General features: G+C 38.5%; 1 protein-coding gene across 1 annotated transcript in view; it reads left to right on the top strand.

Moving 5' to 3' along the window:
• The first annotated feature begins 7,443 nt into the window (after positions 1-7,443).
• KCNK2 (potassium two pore domain channel subfamily K member 2) overlaps positions 7,444-26,142 on the top strand; it is a 193,189-nt gene continuing 174,490 nt past the window's right edge. The window contains exon 1 of the mRNA XM_047840631.1: positions 7,444-7,556. Within this exon, the coding sequence (XP_047696587.1) occupies positions 7,523-7,556 (34 nt within the window). The 5' untranslated portion in view covers positions 7,444-7,522. The remainder of the gene's footprint in view (positions 7,557-26,142) is intronic.

Here is a 26,142-nt window from a genome sequence, read left to right as displayed (position 1 = left end):
CTATTAGCTGAGGGACTAAAGCAGAGCTTCGGTTTCAGGCCTCACAACATTTAAGAGAAAAAATATTTGAAGCCTAAAGTCTTCAAGGTGCTCATCTCATTTACATATGATTTCCAGAGTCTCAAACCATACTTTCCTGAAGGTTCAGTGTTGTTACTGATCATTTCCCAAAGTTTATGGCTGACACCTTACAAAGTTCATGTATATTACTTTGTGTAAAGCTTTTTTCCACTAGCAAAAAAAAAAAATTTTTTTTTAAAAATTAAAAAAAAAACAACAAAACCATAAAGAAACCTCTGGGATTCGTAAATTCTTTATATTAATACCTCGTGTCATAATGTCATCATATAGTTCTTAAGGAGTTTATGTGGTATGGCATTTTCTATGGAGTAGTAAAGGTAAATAAATGATTATACATATGATAAATCATATATAGCTCTATATAACTACATATAACTATATATGAACTGCATTTGTATTAATATATATAATTATACACACATACACATACACAGATGTCTCACCCTGGGTTCCCTTGAAAATTAAGCTTGACACAAGCTTTACAGGCTAATACTTCATTGGGAAGAGAGTCCCAGGGTAACCAGAGTGAGAAAAAAGAAGTATGGCAGAGAATAGTGGGAAGCAAATGCAAGAAGATGGTTAGCATGCTGACCACTGCTTCACAAAGAGCCACAAAGAGACAGTCATCCCATCAGCTGTGCACCTGCTTGACCACGTGTGGCATTGTTTGGAAAGACAGCATGGCAAAATCCCGCATCTAAAAGCCCATCCGGGGGAAGAAGTGCGATGACATTTATCTGCCAGCTCTCTTTCATCTTCTGCTTCTAATTGGTCACAGTTTGTTTCATGGGAGTTGACTCATCAATACTTAAGAAGTTCTATCGCCTGGTCCCTTTGGCAGCTTTGGGGAAGCCAGATCCCTCTCCATGAGATACGTACTTCTGAATTCTCAGCCTGGAAATAGTGGGAGGAACCAGGGACTCTGGACGTGTTGCTTGTTTGGCCTCAGATATGAAATCATGCTTCAGACTCCTAGATTCATCAGCAGCTGAGATGGAGGAAGTTGCTGAGGGTCTGGGAAACAGGTAGGGCCAAGAGAATATAGATAGGAGCATAAGATGTATATAATGCAACACAAATTTTGTATCCAGACACAGTAATAGTATCAACATAATATACAGTATAATGCATTCTCAGATTTCTGCATTGAAGGAGGGGAAAAAAGATACATATAAGCTTAAATGGAATAGAATTTAGAAATATGGTGAGCTTTGGAATGGGTGTTTGTATTTGCTAAAATCCAAGTAAGTCTGAAAAGGGAGTAATGAGGATGTATTTAGGAGACTTGGCTCAGGAAGCTAAAGAAAACCACTTTTATCTCTACTCCCCTCTTCTGCCCTTGGCAAATCTTGCCATCAAATCGTGTTCCACTTGCAGTCAAATCATGTTTATCTGGAAATAGACAAGATCGTCCTCCAAAAGTGTCCAAGAATCAGATGCCTAGGAAGACATGTCTTCCCAAGCAAAAGAAATAGTTAGGTCTTTGGATTTCAAATATCTTCACTCCAGGCTGACTATAGAAGTAAACAAAAAGAGGTAAGAAGCCAACAATGCAAGTGGAGAAGCTGAATCAATAAACTTGAATTCCAGAAAACTGCAGTGTGGATAATCATCTTCCAAGTAAATAAAACTGAGTATTGTAAGTGCTCAATTGTAAATCTATTTTCTAGATGCCATAGAAAGATATCTGTATATGAAAAAGTGCGTTCCAGAAATCAACAATGTGGGGGATCAAAATAAAATTATTAGACCAATATACTTATAACAGAAAGTTATTATGTAAGGAAGTGTCATGGATAAGTTGATTTAAAAATTTTTTTTAATGTTTATTTATTTTTGAGAGAGACAGAGACAGAATGCAAGTGCATTAGGGGCAGAGAGGGAGGGAGACACAGAAGCAGAAGCAGGCTCCAGGCTCCGAGCTGTCAGCACAGAGCCCGACCCGGGGCTTAAACTCACGAGGTGCGAGATCATGACCTGAGCTGAAGTCAGAGGCTCAACCGACTGAGCCACCCAGGTGTCCCTGGATAAGTTGATTTTAAAAATAAGGGGCAAGTGGGGCACCTGGGTGGCTCAGTCAGTTAAGCCTCTGACTTCAGCTCAGGTCATGATCTTGCACTCTGTGAGTTCGAGCCCCATGTCGGGCTCTGTGCTGACAGCTCAGAGCCTGGAGCCTGCTTCAGATTCTGTTTCTCCTTCTCTCTCTGCCCCTCTGCCTCTCGTTCTCTCTCACTCTCTCTCAAAAGTAAATAAACCTTAAAAATTTTTTTTTAAATAAATAAAAATAAGGGGCAATTAACTTTGGAGTGAGATTCTGGAAGTACCCATTAGACTTCCATACAGAATATGGATGAATACAAACTCTTGAAACACAAGCTTTCGGGAGATAAAAATATCTTTGGGAGCCCTTTAACTGTGTGTTTGGTACTCTAGAATGATTCAGTCATTTATGTGTTAGTTATTTATACTCTAATTGCAAGTCATTTGTTCTAATTTGTTAATGTAGGCCCTGAATACATGAATTTGGAGAGGCTCTTTAAGATAGATAAAGATTGCCCCATGGAAATAAAACCTCTACATCTAGAATTGCAAACTAGTGGCCTGTGGGGGTAAATAATGCCTGAAGATATTTTTCAAAAGGTTTTAAAAATCAGGACATTTGCATAACATTTTAATATATGGCCACACTAGGTGTTCAGTCTTGCAAGGCTAAAAGTGTTGGCCGAGAAGTGTCTACTGGCTGGAAGGGTCCTCACCTTGATGCAAGTGTACCCTCGATGCTGGCTACTCTCCCGTTTCCTCACTCCCACTATGTCCATGCTAATCATTCTTGTCTTCTGTGGGCAACTGCATTTGTAACTCCTCTCCCACTCAAATAGCTGTCTTCAAGAAAATTACTCCAGAGAGATGTCACCCAACTGTTCAGCTTTCAACTTGTTATTAGTGTTTGCTGACTTTGGTTTCACCATGCTCGGTGGTTTTATTTGGCTTTTCTGTGCTCCTCATTGCTGTCTCTGGCCATACCTCCAACTCTTCCTCTGACACAGGTGCCATTTTGATGTGTTGCCTTTTCTTTCTTGGGACACTTTACACCTACTCTAATTGGTTTGGTTTCCTTCCTCTTCCTTGGTACTGAAAGTAACTCTACAACTCCTACAGGTTGAGGCACCCTGATATCCATCCAAGTGACTAAGTATGACTGACTTGTTACTTTCAGTGTGTCTGTGATAGATGGATTGCACAGATGGCCCCAATTTTCAATGCGTCTCTGTACCCACATCCTTTGGCAGTGGATGTCCCCCAACACCAAGTCCAGGCTTGCCTTGTATCTTGCTTTGGCCAATGTGACCTTAACAAGGTGACCTAAACAGAGCCTTTAAAAATGCACTTGTACATTTCCACTTCCTTTCTTGCCTCTGGTTGCCTTGAAAACATACTCAAGTTGGCCTGAGAACATATCTAGGCTAGCCTCGTAGGGGGACACAAAATATATGTACAAGTGAGGACATGAGGAGATCTCACTTGTCCCAGCTGAAGCTGAAGCTATTCCATATCAGCCTGCAGTCAACTGGCCCTAAAACACATTAAAGAACCCAGCCAAGATCACAGAGCCACTTACCTGACTTGACTTGCAGCTGATGCACCAATGAGCCCAGATGAGACCAACATTGTCATGCTCAACTATACAATAGTTAACAATAATAAATGCCTAGTGTTTTAAGCCACCGAGTTTTGGAGTAGGTGTGGTACACAGCAATAGCTAACTGATACAGTGTCCCAGTCAGTGAGATTTGTGCTGAATTTACGATGTAGTCTTCTCATGAAGAATGAGCCTATGAGGTGCCTGGGTGGTTCAGTTGGTTGAGTGTCCAACAGCATGGAGTCCACTTCAGATCCTCTGGACCCCTGCCCCTCCCCTTCTCATGCTTTCTCTCTCAAAAATAAATAAAATGTTTTTAAAAATGAGCCTATGGGAAGAGCTTGAGTAGTTACACACTTAATAATATGCTAAGAAAAAAATATTCTTACTATATTTTGAAGTTGCTCAGAAACAAAAAAAATAGAAAATAGTTGAAGGGTTGCTTTGGCATCGGCTGTTTTGATTCGGGAAAATGTAAACATGTCTCATCTAAAAATTGAACACGTTCTGGAGACATTCAAACCCAATGTTTGTGTTGTAAATGGCATTCCAAACCCATTTCTACATAGGTAGGGGACCTTGGGCTGACATACAGAAGAAATTTCCCAACAAACCATTGCATTCACTGTAACTTTGAGGTCTCTATGCAGAAATGTGAGTAGAAATAAGTGCATTGGGGACCGCAGAAGGTTTGGCAGTGTATTTTAGATGCTTATCTGAGCCACACAAGTTAGGAATCTGGGATGGAAATCTCCTAAGAATAACCATTCTCACGAAATTTCCAATCCCTCTTGTTTTTGGCAGAATTTTAAATTCCGTGGAAGTGGCTCATGTCGCAAGACTTCTGTGTGGTGCTGGCCAGCACCAGGAAGAAGAACGGCCCAGGAAAGGAAAACCAAACCAATGTGGCTGCATGTTTTCACGCCTTTGAAAAGGTTTGGGTTTGGCTCGAACCAAGAAAGAGCACTTGGGGTTTTTATTTTCTGCCAACTCCTTCAAATACCATTCACCTGACTCATGAAGCTTTGAACATCAGGAAGAAACAAGGGACTGAATAAATTCTCAATGTTCCTTGTGTTCAAACATACTTTGAATGAGACTTCTTACTGGGAGAAGAGACAGAGTACAGAATACCAGTGGGGCAAGATGTACTCATACCATAAAGTCTTTGCTGGCGTGGAGTGGTAAAGCAATTTGTTCATCAGTCAGTTCATTATGTGACAGGAATGTAGGTGATACCACAGTGCACAAGACGTAGTTTCTCCCTTGAGATAGCTCACCTGGTCACGTAAGGGGGGACAAACCTGGACCAAAATCATCTTGTCCATTCTGAGATTTCACTGGAATGTTAAAATCTGGTAATGCACATCATTTGTGTTTTTGACAATAATTTTGCTATTTTACTATTGCACATGCTGATTCCACTGTCTGGAATGTCCTACCACCTGTTGTCTGCTTAGCAAATTCCACTCATCTCCCAAACGCAGCTCAGACATCAACCTTTATCTTGCCAAACATAATTAACAACTCCCTCATCTTTGCTACCTCTCCGCTTTGTACAAATTTCTATTAATGCATTTAACGTACAAACTTGTGTTCTTAGCACGGTGCCTGGGGGCAGAGTAGGTGTTTGATAAATGGAAATGGGTTGCACAATACGCCACTATACAAGCTTTCTTTTCCAAAATACAAAAGCCCTCAATCAACATTGGCCTCTTCCTTATCTCCTAACCCCATGCTCATCAACCATTCATCATTCCCAACTTCACTTTGATCACTGCAGCTTCCACACACCTTCTCTGACCTCCAGGTCACTGTGTCAACCTTCTCACATGCAAACATAAAAGATCGGCAGGTGCTCATGCATTAGTACTTTTCCACCAATGGGTCTAATTCTAAGGTGCTGACTTAGGGGGATCTTAACTTCTGGACTCTGGCAACATTTAGGGCACTGAATTATTGGACATCTAATAACAGGGTAATATTTGGATTTGAAACATAGAAAGTCTTTCCTGTGAAGTTAAAACAGGATAAGGATAATCTGATTTCGTTTATTTTTCAAGTTGCCAGTGGCTGGGTACTTCATCAGATTATAGCATGAGACGGCACTAATGAAGCAAAGGTCAGAGTTCATATCTCTGCCTGGTTCAGTTAGCGTTGTTATTTTTCACATTTCCCTTCCATTCTCAGCCAAGTCTCCAGCAAATTAAAGCAACTGTGCAATGGGGTTCCGGAAAAGAGCGACCAGGAGCGGCAGAAACCCACTTTTATTTCTGGAAAGTCAACTGAAAGTGTACATGCTATTCATGCGTGTGTGTGTGTGTGTGTGTGTGTGTGTGTGTGTGTGTGTGTTTGTGCCCAGGAGGGGCATCTGGGGGCTATGCACAAATCTAAGTGTCTGCCTATCTAATATCTCTCTCTCAAACGATTTGAAAATCATTCATTGTTTTAGTCAGATGCAAGGATTATGTTACTCGAATACTGGTATTTAATGTACATTATCACATTTGTTATCATATCAAAACCAGATGTTGAAAATTTGGGCTAGAAATTCCATGATACGGATTGCATTACCTCAGGGTCACCCTACCACCTAATGTTCACTGCTCAGCTGTATTTTGTTATGGCTTTAATAGAGCAATAATGTGTTTCCACAAGTCTTAGTCTGGTATTAGATGACATGTGGGCTAATTTTGGTGGGTTGAGCAGACTGGTAGGGGGTTATACAAACCAGAGCAATTTGCTTTCCCAACAATAAGAAAATACATGAAGAATTGTTGCTAATAGTTAAGGCATCTCTCTCTCTCTCTCTCTCTCCTTACCTCCCCTCTTCTCTCTCTTACCCTTTCATTATTTATCTTTGACTCCTTTATTTAAAAAAAAAAAGCTCTTGTCATTTTTGCTGTCTCCAAATGTCCCTCAAACTTCTTCCAGAAGCAGAATCTACCTCCAATTACTAACTTTCTTATCTCAGCAAAAGCTATTTGAAAACTTCCTCTTAATTGCCTTTCTCACATTGCTTCTGTAACTGATAAAATTAAAGCAAGCAAGCTCAGAAAACTGATAGCATTCTTAATTTTAAAAAATTATAATCAATGCAATTTAGATAAGGTTAAAAAGAAAGGAAGAAAGAAAAGCCTACGTGGAAGCAAGCCAACGATTCATCTGTTTGCATTAATAAGTTCCAGCAATGGTACCACAGGCACGGAAAGCCTGTTTGCCACTGCACTTAGCAAGCACATGAGCTTAAAAATAAACTTTGACAATGTAGATCTCTTTGTCCTTTCAGGAATGGAAAGCATTATGTACTTCAAAGCATACTAAGCCTGATTTTAAAATATAGTTGGGATATTGTTACCGTGGCAATTGGGAGGGTCTGTAGGCTGCACACAGTACATGGATGCTTCGTGTGCAATAGTCCTCAAGCCACAGACTAGTGAGAATACACGACGCTGGCAATTTTAATATGCTCCTTCATAGGGCAGAAACGTCTGTCTTCTAAGCTCCCTGGAACAACTGGGATATAGTTCCTCATTTCAATCAGGGAATTTCTTCCTGAACCAAACTGCGAAAACAGAGTATTTGAGTAGCACGTTTCACTTGCAGCGTTTGTTCATTTTGGAGTGTTTTTGGACAGGAAATTGATCTACAGGGTAACATTCACACAAGAAAGGAAACAGTATGGGACGATGGCTTGTTAGTACAAGTGACTCTGTTTTGGAAATTACGGATGAGAAACCTTGGTGGAAGAACGGCATTAAAGATCAAAAGCATGATGACTCCTGATGAGAACATCCCCAAATGATGAACCCGCAAGCAAAGAGGAACTTCTACTGTAAGTATCTCAGCAATAATCAAGTATCTCGTTTGTTTTTAAAATTTCTAGAGTATGTGGAGTAGATTTCCAAGCAAGTGTTTGATGTAGGGAGTCTTCATAGACAAGTCTATAATTAAACTCATTGGGTGGTTCCAACAGAGGGTTAGTTACTGGAATTTTTTCCATGACCTTGCAACACTGAAATAAACTGCATGCTCTTGTGGACATGTTTTACATAACAGGCATGTTATATCAGGCTTTTATTGTGTGATGTATTAACTCTGGCAATGCAAAGTTGATGAACATAAGTACCTACACATTCCATTACATTTGGACTCTGGTCATTTAAACTGTCTTTGCTTAGGTTTCATGTTATGGCTAATCCTGTAATCAATATTTCCATATATAGATTGACACATGTTATATACAATTTACCTGGAATATTAGTTATTTTCTCAGTGAATCTTATTTGTTTACTAGGGAAGAGGTTTACTAGGGAAATGGGGAAGAAAAACTATGATAGTTTACACTCAAACTTGGGAACTAAGACACTTTTTTCTTCTTACATTTCCATATTTATTCAGTTCGAAGTTTTGTGTGAATATCGTTTAGATGTCTCTATATAAGATTTCTCACTCCATGGGAACAGTGTTGTGGTCTTGGAAATGTGAATCAAGTTCATCGACACCATAACCCTGTGTAAATATAAATACAGCTAAGTCATTCTTCAGTGCCTGGCAGAACACATACTTAACAGTTTTTGAAAGTGCAATATATGCTGGTGTTGGGTAATAGGACAAATGTCTTGATTGTAATCATTTCATATCAGGATTCCAATTTATTAACTTATCCATGAATATGATTGAATTCTGTTTAACAAGGAACTGCATAATAATGAGGTTACATTGCATTACCGTTTTCACTAAGGAATTTCTTTAAAAATCAAATTTCTAATTGATTGCTATTCTTGGTTGTTTCTCTTTTGAATACAATGAGTTTGTTCAACTCATTGTTTATTTGAAGACATAGAAAGTTTTTGGAGCAACTCACTATACAAAATATCAGCTAATTTCCAATCAGTATGTAATTTCCAGGTGTTACTTTGTAGCATGGGAACTTGTAATTAGCTATTTTGGAGCCCCCTCTGCTGAAGATTGGTGGGTAAGCTAAACCACTGGCCAAGCCCCCAAATGGGGCAGATCATTTTTTTAGGTGTAAGGATCATGAAAATAAACTGAGAAGCAAGTGGATGAAGAGACTCTTGGAGTCAAACCGAGTGTTCCTGGAGTGACAGGAGAGAAGCAAAAATTCAGAGAAAGGCATGAGTGGGAGAGAGCCGGAGAGGTAAGGCAGATTTATTAGAGGTGCTATCTCTATCTCCTATGAGGCCAGAAAACGCTGTTCTGGTACTCAAATTCTGTTCTAGATCACCTGCCATAGATACTTGTGAAACTGAACACATGTCCTTCTGCTAGTACATGTAACAGGAATGCTGTACGGGTGATTTTACCACATCTTATTAGAAGTGGTGGTGGGATGATTTGGGTAGGAACTGACAGGAACCGTAACTTAGCAAGAGTTATCATCAAGGTAAATTCTTGGGATAATCATATGTAACATTTGGATAAGCTTAAATTATCCCATTAACAGTTCAGTTCTGTCTCCTACTTAAAGGTGTATCTTACATGTAATTTATACATGCAGATCTATCAGAATATAATTCTAATTAGAATAAGATATTCTACAGGAATCATTTGGAAGTTCTCTTACACTTTTTTCAGGGTAAAATCATCTGGATTGATTATGTAGAATTCTGGGACCTCAATCAAGAAATGATGCAACATTAGAGAAGTCTTAAGGGATTTGGTTATTTAACGAAAGCCAAGTCCATAATGTATGGTAGAATGATTAAGATTTTGAGGATTACCTTCAAAAGGAAAATGTAGGTTTAGAGCCCCTCCACCCTCCAGCAAGCTCAGAATATAGTTACAGATGACAAATGATAACTTGAATTTTTATGGCACATTAATTTTTTTCTAGTTATTTGACTTCAGAAAGATTTACAGCCAGAACTGTTCAAGATTTGCTGTATCAAGAGAAATGACCTCCCTGTCACTGATGATATGATATAGACAAGGAGATTCAAAATGGAGGGGGGATGCAAGTATTTTGAGTCAGACAAATGTTTATTAGAATTCCAGATCCACTACTTATAAACTGTGTGACCTTGAGAAATTTACTCAAACTCTAAGTTTCTGATTCCTTATATATAATATGGAGTTAATTCTTCCCTCTTAGAATTACTACTATAAAGATTAAATGAGATAATCTGTGCCCATGGCTTGGCCTATAGCAAGTGTAAAAAAAAAATGGCTAAGCTGTATGAACTTTGGGGACCTTTCTGACTATGTAGTTCTAGTAATTGTAGCTGTTTACAATAATCTAAATTCCTCAGTTGTGCTAAATGCTACCCAAAGATGTGACTCAATCGAAATATCTGTTCTTCACTTCACGGGGTCCTAATATAAGAAAAATTGTTAAACAGAGCTACTACAAGTGCGGTGAAAGAATGAGTAAGGCAATCAGAATCTATGAATTGAAAATTATTAATTTCCTTAGATGTTTTAGATCTATTAGGTGGCAAAAATCAACTTGACCATTCTACTGTCTCAATGATTAATACAGTGGAAACACTGGATTGGCTATCACTATTCATTTCCTCTTCCATCTGTGTCTAATCATCTTAGGAAACCCACTATAATCAGCAAAATCATTCTCAGCAGAAATGGTTTTCTGAGAGTTTAAGGACTGAAAATTTTTTCATCTTCAAGATATTTTCTATCACATTTCTATAGTTCCTGCAAAGGCCAAATTTTTATGTGGACGGTGTCTTTTGATAATTTAATTTATTGTGTTTATTTGTTACATGCGCACAGCACTTCCCAGAACCATCATTCTTATACTACTGCTTAAACTGGCTTAAGCAATGTTTTACACATCACAGATATGAAATAACAACCTAGCTGTCAGATTTACTATATGGAAACTTACTATGTATCTGGGAGAGTATCAGCAGTGGCTATCAAGGAAAATATTATCTTGTATCTATATAGTGTCATTGTCCTTTCAAGACATTTCCACATATATTATTTTATTTGTTCTCACCCTTGAAATAGAAAGGGATGCTACATTTACTTCATCTGCTGTATAATATGAATAAAAAGCAGAATTAAGCAAAATAGTCTATGGAGAATGTTGAAGATGCAGCAATGAGACTCTGTGTCTAGCATAATTTGTCTAATGGTTTTATGACAATCTGATTTTTATCCAGAAATATGTGATTCACCTGCTTCTTTCATGCTGTAACAGGAGCCTTAAACTTGAGCAATAATTAACACTTACCTTGTATTGTGCCTTCCACAGACACCAACCAACCAGGAACACACACAAAACAGATACAGTGCAACCAGGTTCAACCTCAGTCAGGTGTGCAGAAAAGCCTGAATGTCTAGAATTCTCTGTCTTGCCCACTACTAATATATCTTAGGTATTTCAAGAGAGTGAAGGTATTTATATTTACCCATTTAAACTTTCTATTTTACAAAGGAGTCAAGGCCACAGCTGTGCTCTTGGCAACCTTCCTTGGCTGAAATGATATGGATCTGGACAATTGTATTGTATATATTATTGGAAGTTCTCTTAAGAATTAGAGGGTTTTTTGATATCATGTGCATGAACGCTTTTTCAGGGTAGAATCGTCTGGATTTATTATGTAGAATTCTGAGGCCTCAATCAAGAATTGATGCAACATTAGAGAAGTCCTAAGACATTTGATTATTTAAAGATATTGGTATATATCATTATATACCATTATAATTGGTTTAACCAATTAATGAAGTGACGTCAGGTAAAACTCTGCTCCATGGTTCCTCAAAGGCTGGTAAACTACATCTTATAGGTATAGATTTCAAGACTCTGGGCATAGTTATATCTGTTGATTTGAGCCTAGTAATCAGATGTCTTCCCGGGTATAACTGAAGACTTTAGCCAACAGGAACCACCATTTATAGGTACAAGAGAAAAACAGAAAACTATATAGCAGCGGGGTCCAACTATCTCACACAAGTTAACCACTAGGTGTTTCTGAAATGCAACATGTTGGGTTTTTTTTCACATTCGTAGCTTCATCTGTTGCAATACTCTTCCAGCCTGGTTCCTAATTTCTTTTCACTTAAAAGGTTAACATTGCCACAAGTTCTGCACAGTACTTTTGGTTGGTGCTATTTCATGAAAATGTAGGCTTAAAGAAGAAATTGTAGAGTAGAGAGCTTTGACGCATTTGAATTGAATAGAAGGGAGCTTAGAGAAGCCCTTGTTCTGGGTGAGCCTTGCTCAGACACTATTATCCTGATTATTCCTTCCTCCTGTGAGAGAGACGTCCTATAAGTTAGATTAAGTGCAGCAGACCTAATAGAGGTGTGATTACGGGTCATTACATGGTATGATGCCAAAGGTTTTTGTTTCCATCGTGCTGTTTTCCTCCTTTGGAAACCCGAGGTGAGGAGGGGCCAAGATGGCAGAACAGCATGGAAGTTTTTTTATTGCGTCTCTCCTCCCTGAAACCTGAGGTGAGAGGTCAAGATGAATCAAACAGACAGTCGTGTGCAAAAGCCACCAGTTTCTTTCCACACCTTGACGATTTTGAGTTCTGAGTAGTGTAGTCCTGAAAAAGTTCTTGCTTCTTTCCCTTCCTGTTTTTAAGATTTGTTTTATTTTTGAGAAAGGATTCTCACTCCTTCAGGATGAGACAGCCTGCTCTCTGAACACAGATTTGGGGGTTGTATATATTTTTGAAATTATTTAAAAATCCATGTAAAGTAAAATTCACTAATTTTTGTGTGTGTGGTTCTGTGAGTTTTGAGAAATGTATAGTCATGTAACCACCACCAGAATCAAGATAAAGAACAGCTCTTTCACCCCCAAAATATTCTCTTATACTCCCTCCACGTCTAGGTCCTGGGACCACTTATTTGTTGTCTCTATAGTGTTGCCTTTTCCAGAATGTGATATAAGTGAAATTATATAGCTTGCAACCTTTTGAGTCTGGTGTCTTTCACTTAGCAGAATACATTTGTGATGCATCTGTGTTGTAGTGTTTACCAATATTTTTTTTTTCTCTTTATTGCTGAGCGGTATTTTATTGTAGCAGTTTGTTGATTTATTCAACCATGAAGAACACTCAGGCGGTTTCCAGTTTTGGGTGATTATGAGCAATGTTGCTCTACATGTAATATGTTTGAAACACAGGTTTTGTGTGCATGTAAGTTTCCATTTCTCTAGGGTAAATGAATAACTAGGTGTGGGGTTGCAGAGCATATGGTAAATGTACATTTAACTAGAAGAAACTCCTAAACTGTTTTCCAGAGTGACTTTACCATTTTGCATTCCTTCTAGCAACATATGAGATTCGTAGTTACTCTGCCTCCTTGTCAGCGCTTGGTATTGTCAGCTTGTTTGTTTGTGTTCATTTGTTAGCCATTCTAATAAATGTGTAATGGCATCTCCTTGTGTTTTAGGACATTGAGCATCTTTTCATATGCTTGTGATCTGAATGTCCTGCTTGGTGACAAGCATTCAAATCTTTTGTCCATTTTTTACTGGACATTTGTTTTCTTCTTTTTGGGTGTGAGACTTCTTTTTAAATTATGGGTATAAATTCTTTGTTCGATTTATGATTTGAAGATATTTTCCACACTCTGCCTTTCATTTTCTTAACCATTTCGTATAGAGAAAAAAGTTTTAGTTATGACAAGGTCAACTGATTCATTTTTTTTTTCTCTTATGGGTCAAGTCCTTGGTGTTGTATCTAATGATTCTTTCTCTAAAGTAATTCATGAATATTTTCTCTTGTGTTTTCTTTTTTCATAAGATGGTAATTTTATGTTTTACATTTAGGCCCTGGGTCTACTTTCAGTTAATATTTTTTATAAAGTAAGAGGTGTGGATGGAGGCATGTATGTGTATTTTGCATGCAAATGTCCAATTGTTTCAGCGCTATTCATGGAAAAGACTATCTTTTATTCATAGAATTGTATTTGTACTTGTGTGTTAAAAGTCAGTTCAGTAGGAGCACCTGGTTGGCTCAGTGGCCACGCGTCTGACTCTTGATTTCAGCTCAGGTCATGATCTCATGGTTTGTGAGGTTGAGCCCTGCGTCAGCCTCTGTGCCGACAGCAGGGAAACTGCTTGGGATTCTCTCTCTCCCTCTCTTTCTGCCCGTCCTCCACTCATGTGCGCTCACTCTCTCTCTTTCTCTCAAAATAAAGAAATAAACTTAAAAAAAATAATAATAAAGTAGATTTTAAAAACAGCTCAGGGGCGCCTGGGTGGCTCAGTCGGTTAAGCATCTGACTTAGGCTTAGGTCATGATCTGCAGTCTGTGAGTTCGAGTTCGAGTCCCTTGTCAGGCTCTGTGCTGACAGCCCAGAGCCTGGAGGCTGCTTCAGATTCTGGGTCTCCCTCTCTGTGCCACTCCCCTGCTCATGCCCCACCCCCGTTTCTCTCAAAAGTAAATACATTTTTTTTTTAATTTTTTTTAACGTTTTATTTATTTTTGAGACAGGGAGAGACAGAGCATGAACGGGGGGGGGGGGGGGTCAGAGAGAGGGAGACACAGAATCTGAAATAGGCTCCAGGCTCTGAGCTGCCAGCACAGAGCCCGCGGGGCTCAAACTCACGAACTGAGATCATGACCTGAGCCGAAGTCGGCCGCTTAACCAACTGAGCCACCCAGGCGCCCCAACATTTTTTTTTTAAAGTCAGTTCTCTATATTTTTGTAAGCTTATTTCTGGACTCTCTATTTTGTCCCATTAGTTTATGTATGCATACTTTCACTAATACCATACTTCACAGTACATTACGAAATCATGTAGTTTGAGTTCCTCTAAATCTGTCCTTTCTCAGGGTTTTTCTACAGACTTTGCTTTTCAATATACAACTTAAAATCAGCTTGGAGCGCCCAGGTGTTAAGCATCAGAGTTAAGCATCCAACTCTTGATTTCGTCTCAGGTTACGATCTCACAGTTGTGGGATCAAACCTGGCATTGGGCTCCATGTTGGGCCCTGAGCTGGGTGTGGAGCCTGCTTAAGATTCTCTCCCTCTCCCTTTGACCCTCCCCTGTCCACATGTGCTCTGTCACTCAAGAATAAAATAAAATCATAAGTAAATAAGTAAACAAACAAACGAATAAATAAATAAGTAATCAGCTTGGCAATATCTACAAAAACCCTGCTGGGGTTTCGATCGGGCTAAGTGTTAAACCTACAGATAAATTTGGGTAAAGTTGATATCTTCCTACTATTTGAGCCATATAATCTATTTAGCTTGGCTTCGTTTCTATCCTCCGTATTATAGTTTGTGTCATATAGATTCTGCACAGTTTTGTTAGATTCATACTTGGGCATTTTGGTTTTTGGAGCTATTGTAAATGATACTTCAAAAAATTTGTTTCTAATTTTCATTGCTAGTATATAGATATATGTTATATCACGGACAAAGAGATTGTATATGTGTATGAAGATATTTGTAGAGAAGGCCTACAAACCAACATGAATATGCCTAACAACCAAGTAGAGAAAAGCCTAACACACGCACAGGAAAGAAAGTATAAAGTAAACACAAGTGACTCTTTTTTTTTTTTTAATGTTTATTTTTGTGAGTGATAGAGAAAGAGAGACAGAGCACAATTGGTGCAAAGAGAGAGAGAGACACAGATTAAGAAGCAGGCTCCACGCTCTGGGTTGTCCGAACAGAGCCCGATGTGGGGCTCGAACTCACAAACTTGTGAGATCGTGACCTGAGCCAAAACCAAGGTTCGGACACTTAACCAACTGAGCCACCCTTGTGCCCCAACACAAACCACTATTAAATATAAAATGAAGCTCAATTTCACATGCACAAAGAGAAAGGGAAAACATTTGGGAAATCATATGGGAAATATTTTGATATGTATGTTATCAAAGGTGTAAGAAAACAGATGCTTTTATAAATTACTGGTGACTGTTAAAATTGATATAAACTTTATGGAAAACACTTTTTAATGTTTATGAATATTACTGATGTACATAATCCCAGATCTAGCAATTCTGCTCCTAGTTCATTCTACACATGTGTCGATGGATAATGTCATATGTCTAAGGGTATTTACTGCAATGTTTCTTTATAGCAAAACATGGTAATGTAAATGTCCATTATCACAGGTGTGGTGAAAGAAATTATTGTGTGCACACATTGTTGTATAGTTGTGGGGCAAATAATAAAACAATGTAATACGCACTCATGTAGAGTGTCTCAATAATATCATAACGTAAACTTCTCATTAGAATATAACCTTCATAACTAACCTGAATGCTCCATGGGTGCAGAAGTTTTTCCCCTTTAACTCACTGCTGTACCTAGAACAATACTGTGCATAGTAGAACTCAACAAAGGAGGTGAAAGATGTCTATTAGGTCATTGGACATATGACTCTTGAGTTGGAGATGAAAATTCAGAATTGTTAGCTAAATCCATAGATGAAGCTGAGAAAGTTGTGGTAAGGTAATGTGTTGAGAAGGGGCTGAGCATTTATCACTGGCAGGATCAATTTGTAAGGGGTAGATGGAGAAAGAAGAGACAAAAAGGAAGCTGAGAATGAGCCACACCATAGGTGGTGATCTAGGGGAAAATGGTATTTGGAGCCAAAAGAAGGACTTTTAAGAGAACAGTCAATGCATTTATACCTTTAAAAATAAAAACAAGGGGCGCCTGGGTGGCTCAGTAGGTTAAGCATCTGACTTCAGCTCAGGTCATGATCTCACGGTCTGTGAATTTGAGCCCCGCGTCGGGCTCTGTGCTGACAACTCAGAGTCTGGAGCCTGCTTTGGACTCTGTGTCTTCCTCTCTCTGTCTGCTCCTGCCCCCACTCATACTCTCTCTCTCTCTCTCTTTATTTTTTTTAAATAAAAATTAAAAAAAAAGAAATGTAAAAGATAAACGTGAAACATTTTATACAGTGAAGAAGCTCTCAGGACTAATAGGGCTATGTCTTTGGTTCATGATATAGAACCAATATTAAAAGGCTACTATTAGCTAAAAAAATGGGATAATTTGAGCAGGATACTAATTGCAATGAACTGAAATCCATCAAATGTTTAAATCCAGGAGATCATAATGATAAGAAAACAATTAACTGGAGATTCAGGGAAGGCCTATTTAAAAGTGACAGGTAAGCTGAAATTGAGGGCTAAGTAGGAAATAAGTGGTGAAGGTAACAGGAAACATGTATGCACCCAGCCAGAGGATGAGAAGAACTCAGTCCTGTGTGGCTGGAAGCCCATGAGTGAAAGGGAGAGAGGTTCAAAATGAGGTTGGAAAAATATTCAGGGCCGGTCACTCAGGAACATATAGTCATGCTGAGGGCTTGATCTTGCATTAGAAATGAGGTAGAAAGTTCTTGAAAAGTTTTATGCAGGGGAGGGACATGATCAAAGTTGCAGCTTTTCTTTTTTAATTTTTTAAATGTTTATTTATTTTTGAGGTAGAGACAGAGTGTGAGCCGGGAAGGGACAGAGAGAGAGAGAGAGAGAGAGAGAGAGAGAGAGAGAGAATCCAAAGCAGGCTCCAGGATCTGTGCTGTCAGCTCAGTTGAAGTTTTAAAAGATCACTTTGACTGCTACAGGGCCCGTGAATTGGAGGAGGTCAGAAAAAATCAGAGAGAGAGGGAGAGTTAGGGGCCCCTGCTCTCCTGCTCACGCTCTCTCAAAAATAATAAACATTAAAATTGCTTACTTTCAGTTTGTTTTTACTTTTTTTTTTTTTTGAAACAAAGTATAGACTGTCCAAAAGATGGGTTGCAAGACTGTGTTTCTTACTGTGCTCTTATAGAGACCAAAAAAAAAAAAAAAAAAAGCCCCATTTCTATGTATAAAGGAGCTATTTCTCCCCTTGAGAAACATCCACGTGCAGGGCTGATACTGAGTTGAGATGCCCAGTTGTTAATGGCTAGTGCTCATATGTTGGTGCATCTGTCCTGATTGGTCGGTGCTGATGAACTCATGTTTGTCAAATACTAAAAACTCACTCTGCTCGGGTCATAAAATTATATTTCCAATTGTCTTTTGGAACATTTCAATTTGCCTATATGGTTGGGATTAGAAGTTGACAATAGGCAGCATTTAGACATGCCACATACAGTCCTACAGTCCTTTCGAGGAGCAGGGAAGGAAGATTGTTAAAGAAATTTCTCTTAGAGACGTTGCAGGTCATCTCTTGTAGTCTGTTTCTCAGTACGCTTGAATATTCTGCATGGAGAACACAGCAGCTGGTTTGCCTCTTTTATGCTTTTCTTCTTTGATACGACATTATTGCTTTGTTTTAAAAAGGAGACCACAATTTCTTACCATACTTTATTAAGAAAAAAATCCAGGAGAATTTTATTCAACATGAGTTATCGTAGATCTATTGGTTAAATTTCATGGTATTAACTGTCTTTTTCTCCCTTGTTGAATGAGTGTGCATTTTCTATCATTTTCTACCATTTCCATCATTGGTACTTTATTAGATGCCCTTTGGAAGTGTGATGTTTGGGATATGTTCAGTGGGGGCATTCTATAAGGACAGTTTTCTGCTAAGAACTGTTAATAACGTTTGAGACCCGATTTATTGAATAAGTGTATCAAACTTAGAAAAATTATTAATAATCAGAGATAAAGTGTGACTTACAAGGATTCTCAGGCTGCTTTTCTTAGGTGGCTTGTAAATTGGTGAAAACCTAGTGACAACACTTATTTTCTTGTGGGGGCTCTTATATCATCTCAGAAGCCAACTTCAAAAGAGGGATTCCAAAATTATTTTCAGCATTAATACCTTTAGATCGCAATGATTTTCCAATGTGATTATTTCAGGCTGGAACTCATTTGGATGTGTGAATTCTAAAAAAAAAAAAAAAAAGTGCTTTATGCTTTATTGTTTGATCCCACTACATACACTCAAACAAACTATTGGAATTAATGAATCTCCAATTACAGGCGCCTGGCTAGCTCAGTTGGTAGAGTGTGATCTTGAGATTGTTCAAGACCCACATTGGGCATAGGGCTTACTTAGAAGAAAAAAAAAAAAAAGAATCTCCAATTAAACTGTCATTCATAGAGTATACCTTTTAATTTCCTTTTAGAATTCTTCTGGCCCGCCTAACTCTAACTTTCTAGTATAAACAAACACATTTCAATAGTGATGACGAGACTGAATCATTTTGTTAGTTTTAAGTGACCCAAATTTATTTTTAAAATCACAGAATGTATATTTTCATTGGTAGATGATAGCTAGATATGGGCTATCAAGAACATATTTTGTAACTTTGCAGTAACTGCCATCTGTGTTTGGACAGTGAAACACTTATGCTCCAGAGAGTTATACGAAGTGAGTATGATTCTCAGCCTATTCTCAACCTGAATGTTTAAGAAATATCATTTAATTTTCCTACAAAAGGAATTTCACTTTTATTTCAAGTTCTCCATTTTACTTGGTAGAAATTTCATCCTGGGTGAACTTGGGGCTTCTTCCTCAGAGTCTCTTCCATCCACTCAGGATCTTTCCCAATCCCAGGTTTGCTTCTAGGTTCGGGTGCTTTCGGAGATCCAAGTACTTGACATGGATATTTTGACACCTGCGTTGGTAGCATCTGCTGTACCACAAGTGGTTACTGAGTCCTCACAGGCTGTGTCTTCCTTGTCCTAAACATCAGGCCTTGTCAAGTGTGGCGATTTTTGAACCCCTCTTAGGAGACATGAAAAATGTGTCTGCTCCCTTGCACCACTCTGGGGCGGCAGGGAATCAGATGTCGTCTCGGTCCCTTTCAGGCTGACGCCTTTTGCAGCCATTGCCACTCAAATGCTACCACGGTGAGTAGGGTGTAGTGTACTTTAAAGACACCTACAACCTGACTGAGGTCTGCCTGAAATCTGAGCAGGTTTCAGGTCACAGGCTCTTCTTGTGTCCCCAAACCTGTCTGCGGATGTGCATCCCCCACGGCCTGACTTGGCGGAAGTAAGATCAAGGGGATGTGCCAGGCCCTTCCCAAGGACTTAGGACTATTTAATCTCTCGTCCTCTCTTTGATTTTTTTCTCTTGTTCCAGCCCCAATAATCTTTATGTTCTCTGAAACAGAAAAACAAAACAAAACAAAACAAACCTTGCATTTCATACGTCACGAGTTTTCCAACTTTATGTTTATAGAAGGACTTTGGCTTTTGCCACCCAGGGGTCAGTGATTGACTTCTTTGTTCTTTCCTTCTCAGAGGCTGTAAGTCTAGAAATGGCTTTATCAATGGGGTAAAGTCACATGAGTATAAAAGAATTACTAAGAATGAAGGAAAAGAGCTCAGTTATATAATATCCAAGTGTGAACAGTATGGTTGTTTACACATGGCTTTCCACAGCCTACAGATTTTTAAACTGAAGGAAGTGACCCTAAAATGTGAGCAGTCCGTTTTAATGGAGCTCTCGTGACTGTGACACAGCTGTGTAAATCCCTTTCACGTTGCCAATCTTGCATTTCAGGAGCTTTCTCTAAGGTTTAGTTTGTTTTTTGTTCTTGCATTTTTTTTTTTTTCCTGTTCAGTTAAATTAGGAAAGAAATTTACTCTTAGAAATACATGGACTCTTTGGGCTCCAGCCAGCCCTGTATTACAAAGACATCTTTCTGGGCACCCTTATTTGACAAAGAGAATTCCTGCGATATTACCCAGCTGTGCATAACCGAACGTGTCAGTTCAGTGACCCTTTAATGAATCACCTTTTAATATCTGCCCCCTGGCCGTAAGAATGTCACTTCAATATTATTTTATAGTTTGAACTGAGTTACACTGAAGCATTTTGAGAGTGGAAAGACACGACAGTATTTTACTTTAAATGACTCCACAGCAATTGTGGACAATAGTTGAGTGCCCTAGTTAGTGAGCCTGGGCATGTCATAAACAGATGGGGCATCTAAGTATATATATTACAGCTAAAGTCCAGCAATCAGCAAATGTCCCTTAGTAAACACCCAAATCCTAGATTTGTATTGACCTCTAGAGTGGCACAAAACAATTTCAAATCTCTAAAAACAATTTTTCGTCTGCAAGACACTTTTTCTGTTGATAAAACGTAGATGAGAGAGGTTGCTCGAAGCCACCACAGTTGGTCACTGTAGCAGTTATGCCGGAACCCAGAGAGGTCCCCTTAAATTTTACACTATGTCCTGTTGTGCTGTCACCCACCCTCTACACGCTACAGCCCTTGAGTTCTTGTCAGTAAGACACAGAAGGGAAGCATCAAGTCTGCATACCCGGCTCTAGGGATTTCCCTAGCCAGTGCCAGGAAAATCCACCTGGGGCGAAGTAAAGTTGTTGCCAAGAAGCGAGCAGGAGAAAGGCAACTGTGGCTCCTTTGTGGATGGAGACATTTATCTTCTTTCTGGCAAAGTAGCAGTGACGTGAGGTACCCGAGGAAGGTGTAGGGACGTGATGGGGCAAGTGCTTCCTCCAGGCACAGCCCGGTCTGGACACCCTGTGTGCTCTGTGGATCAGAGGTGACAAGTCACAGAGACTAAAACGATCCCCGATGGGGCCAGTATTTGGTAGAGGACTCCCTGGCTGGAGCCAAGGTTGGGGCTGTATCTGGTGTCCACACAGCATCCGTGTCAGCTTCTCACAGCGTCTCTTCATAACGTTAAGAGGTCCAGGGTTGCAGATGCCCAGTCCACGGGCACAGAGAATAATTTGTTCCTGATCCTGGCATTCAAGGCTATATAAATGTATGCAGTCTTCCAGGTTTATTAACACTGCCTTCATACAAAAATGCTTGTGCTAGCTGAGTTTCCTAAGCAATCTGTTTTGAAGATGACTTGTGGTTTTTCTGCCCTAAGCTTTTTCCGTAATATTCCTCTGACCTCTCAAAATCTTACCTGTGTGCTAAATACCTCCTCCTTCATTAAAGCTTTTCCTGTCTGAAAACTCCCACTGAACAAATAAATGTTACTTAAAAATTGAAGAGCCCTAAATGAGAAAAAGAAAATACCCCAGCTATTCTTCAATTTTTTTTTCACTAGGAGACTATCTGACTGCTTGTCGTATGTTTCAGTGATAATATAAAAGCAAAGTTAATTGTCCCTCCATTGTCTTTTTATCCATCCCTACCTACCAGAGCTAATAAATAGCGTACAGATTAGACCCCTACAACTTTCTTCTTGCTCAAACAACCAGGTATCTATAAGAGTTTATTGTTTTCCCCAAATCAAATCATATTATACACATTACATTGCAATTGTGTGTTTAGCTTAGCGATACGTCCTGGACACTCAAGCCAATACATCTAGTGGTCAAGAGCCAAGGCTTCAGGGTCACAGTGCCTGGTTTTAAGTCCAAGCCAGGAGCTACATATTCCTATAACTTTGGGAACGTTTTCTAACCTCTTAGTTTCCTCCTTTGTTAAATGAGGATAATAAGAATTTGAACCTCATGGGGTTGTTATGAAGGTTAAATTAGTACATATAAAGTACTTGTACAAGCACACGCAATACACTGCCTACATAGATCAGAAAATATGCATATACACACAAACATAATTTTATGTAAATCAGGTTATCATAAGGCTTTCATTTCAGTATAATATTTACTCTTTCGGTTCTTCTTTTGGTCCCTACTCTCTCCTTCCTTCCATATTTGCCTCTCCTACTCCAAACACTTGAATTATTATAAACATTAGCAAGTATAAACCGACCCTTAACTAGTGTAGTCTTACACGCAGTCTTCTGTAAAGCTCCTAATGATTGTCAAATCTGATCTCAAATGTATATATGTATACCTGTAATATACACATGTATATACATATACACATGTGTGCATGCTTTTGTTATTGTTTACTCTACAAAAGTGAAATCATATTACATACAAGGGTTTTTTTTGGCATCTTTTCTCACATAGTAAGTTTCAGAAATCCCTCTCGGTTAGCAGATATGAACAATAATATTATGTTCTACTGGTTACCATAATCTATCTCTTCGTGTACACGTTTTTGCTACTCCAAAGAGTGCTGTAATAAACATCTGGGCTCACATATCTTTAATTTTTGGTGTTTATATTTCCATGGGATATATATCCAGGAGAGAGATTACAGGGTCAAAAGGTTTATGCATCTTTAATTTTAACAAATGTTCCCAGGTTGCTTTCTAATGGAGCTGTACCCATTTACATTTCCACTAGCAACGTAGGAAATACTTTTTCCACATAACCCCACTGACAATGTTACCGCTGCTTGAATTTTTTGTCAGTCTGATAAGTTTAAAGTGACGTTGTCTTGTTAGCTCACTTTCTATTTCCTTATTAGTGAAATTTTTTTCATTACATATATCTTCTGGCCATTTAGATTTGCTCATCTGTGAATTGCCTATTTATATCTGTTGCTCATTTTTCTTACACTGTTGCCCGTTTATTGTCAATTTTTAAAACTCTCTTCACATAATCATAGCTTTCAAACCCTTATCTGTCATCTGCATTGCAAACCTACTTTCTAAATTTGTTTACTGTATTTATTGTATTTTCTTCTGCACAATACTTTTTTATTAGCTTCTAAGTATTCTCCAGAAGTCCTAATAAAATATTAAAATTATTGTTATATTTAACATTTTAATCTACCTTTTGGATATGACATGAGATAATATTTTACATATATATGTGTATATATATTATATATTTTATATAAAATATGCTTTATATACATATATATAGTTTAAAATATATATGAACTCATACTGATATTAATAATTATAATCCAGCATCATGGAGCTCATTCTAGTTGCCCCCAATCTCCTGCTTATCTGTAACTCCTTTCTCTAACAGTTAGAAACCTGGTTCCTGTGATTACAATTTTTTTACTTATTTGTCCAACTTCTAGTATACATTTCGTTTCAGAACTGTTGACCTGTACCCTTGTGAGAAACAAATTTACCAACTTGAGTTAATATTTTCAGACAAATCATTTTGTCTTTGTACCTAAAGTGTCTGGTAAAAGCAACTGTTTGCCAAAGTTACTTAGGTCAACAACTTTTTTCCATACCCCCTTTAGTGATGTTATGTCATACGTTTTTAATACAGTTAAACTCCTTTGTCATAGTCTACATTCCATCCTGTCTTCTCCTGACATGTGGTTGAGTTTTTAAAACTTCATATACTGGGGGCACCTGGGTGGCTCAGTAGGTCAAGAGCCCAACTCTTGATTTAGGCTCAGGTCATAATCTCACAACCCTGAATTCGAACCCCTGAGTCAGGCTTTGCACGGGGTACGGAACCTGCTTAGAATTCTATCTCCGTCTGCCCCTCCCCCACTTGTTCTCTTTCTCCCTCTCTCCCTCTCTCTTCTCCCCAAAATAAAAATAAAATTGCATATAATAAGGCAACTTTCTGTGTTGTATAGTTCAGTGGGGTGATGCGTAGATGCATAGAGTCAAGAATTACTCCTGTACCATACAGAAAACTTGATCACCCTACAATTCCTTTATGTAACTCCTTTGTTGTCAATTTTTTCTCAATTTCTCAGCTCCTAGAAACCACTATCCATCTTCCATTCCTATAGTCTTCCCTTTTTCTTAACGTCATGTGATTGAAATCTTATATATTTAGACTTTTCGTCTGGCTTCTTTTACCTCGCAAAATGCATTTAAGACTCATTCATGTCATTGTATGAATCACCCAAGGAGGCATCCGTTATAGAGATGTGCCATAGTTTGTTTATTCATTCACCTGTTAAATGACATCTTGGGGATTTCCAGTTTCTTATGATAATGGATAAAGCTGCTATAAACATCGGTGTATAGGTTTTTGTAGGAATGTGTTTTCAATTCATTTGGAGAAATGCTTACGAGTAAAATTGCTGGCTTCTGGGGTAAGTGTATGTTTCACTTTACAAGAAAATGTCAAACTACTTTTTAAAATGGCTGTACATTTTACATTCTCAGAAGCAGTGAAGGAGAGCTCCTACATCCTTAACATTTGCTATTGTTGGCTTTTTGCTTTATAGAAGCTCTTTATATAGTCTGGACGTTAGTCCTTCTCAGATGCACACAAAAACAAATATATTTTTTTCCTGCTCCTCTGCTTGTCTCTTCATTTTCTAAACAGTATCTTTTGATAACCAAATTTTAATTTTCATGAATTCCAATGTATTCATATTTTATGGGCAGTGCTTTCTGCGAACTGTGTGGGAATCTTTGCCTACTTCAAGTTTGTGGAGACTCTCCTGTGATTTTTTTCCAGAAGTTTTATAATTTTAGCTTGTACTTTTAGGTCTGTGACCCACCTTAAATTAATTTTTTTGCATGGTGAGATGAGCCTCGGGGTTCATTTATTTTCCATATGGATATCCCCTTGTTTCAACACGATTTGGTGAAAAGACATTCCTATCCCCCATTGAAATGCTTTGATACCTTTGTTGAAAACCAGTTCTCTACATATGTATGGATCTGTATAGTGGACTTTTACTCTGTTCCATTGATCTATTTTGCTATATCTACATCAATATCACACTATCTTAATAACAATAGCTTTTATAAAAAGTCTTGGGGCGCCTGGGTGGCGCAGTCGGTTAAGCGTCCGACTTCAGCCAGGTCACGATCTCGCGGTCCGTGAGTTCGAGCCCCGCGTCGGGCTCTGGACTGATGGCTCGGAGCCTGGAGCCTGTTTCTGATTCTGTGTCTCCCTCTCTCTCTGCCCCTCCCCCGTTCATGCTCTGTCTCTCTCTGTCCCAAAAATAAATAAAAAACGTTGAAAAAAAAATTAAAAAAAAAAAAAAGTCTTGAAACATTTAAGTCCTCCAACTTGATTCTTTTCCAACATTTTTTAACTGTTCGGTATTTTCAAATTTTTAGCTTCAGCTTGCCAGTTGCTTCAAAATGCCTGCTTAGATTCTGAATCGGTTCACCCTGAATCTATACATCATTTGGGGGAGAATTTGCATGTCAGCAAAATTAAATCTTCTGATCCTTGAATATGCTATAAATCTCAATTTTCTTGTCTTTAATTTCTGTCAACAATATTTAGGAGTATTTAGTGCACAGAACTTGCAAATCTTTCATTAAATTTATCCTTTAGTATGCCAGGGATTTGGGGATGTTATGATATATGGCGTTGTTTCCTTAATTTCATTTTTCTAATTATTTGTTGCTAATATGTAAGAGTGCAACTGTTTTTGTGTCTTGACCTTATATTCTGTAACCTTGTTAATTCACTTATTTGTTCTAATATTTGCTTTGTAGTTGCGTTAAGATTTACTAAGCTGGTAATGATGTCATCTGTGAATAGAGGCTGTCTCACTCCTTCCTTCAATTCCTTACTCCTTTTATTCTTCTTTTTGCCTCATTGCCTTGATAGACTCCAGAGGTCAGAGCATTTGCTGCTGCTTCGTCATTAAATATGCTACAAGCTGTAGGCTGTTTGTTTGTTTCATAACCAGTTTTTATCAGGTTGAGGAAGGTACCTTTTTTTTTTTTTTTTGAGAAAGGTAGCTTTTACTCCCAAGTTGCCAAGAGC

The sequence above is a fragment of the Prionailurus viverrinus genome, chromosome F1, assembly GCF_022837055.1.
Source record: "Prionailurus viverrinus isolate Anna chromosome F1, UM_Priviv_1.0, whole genome shotgun sequence".
Lineage (NCBI taxonomy): Eukaryota > Metazoa > Chordata > Mammalia > Carnivora > Felidae > Prionailurus > Prionailurus viverrinus.
This window is presented reverse-complemented; position numbering and strand designations above follow the sequence as displayed.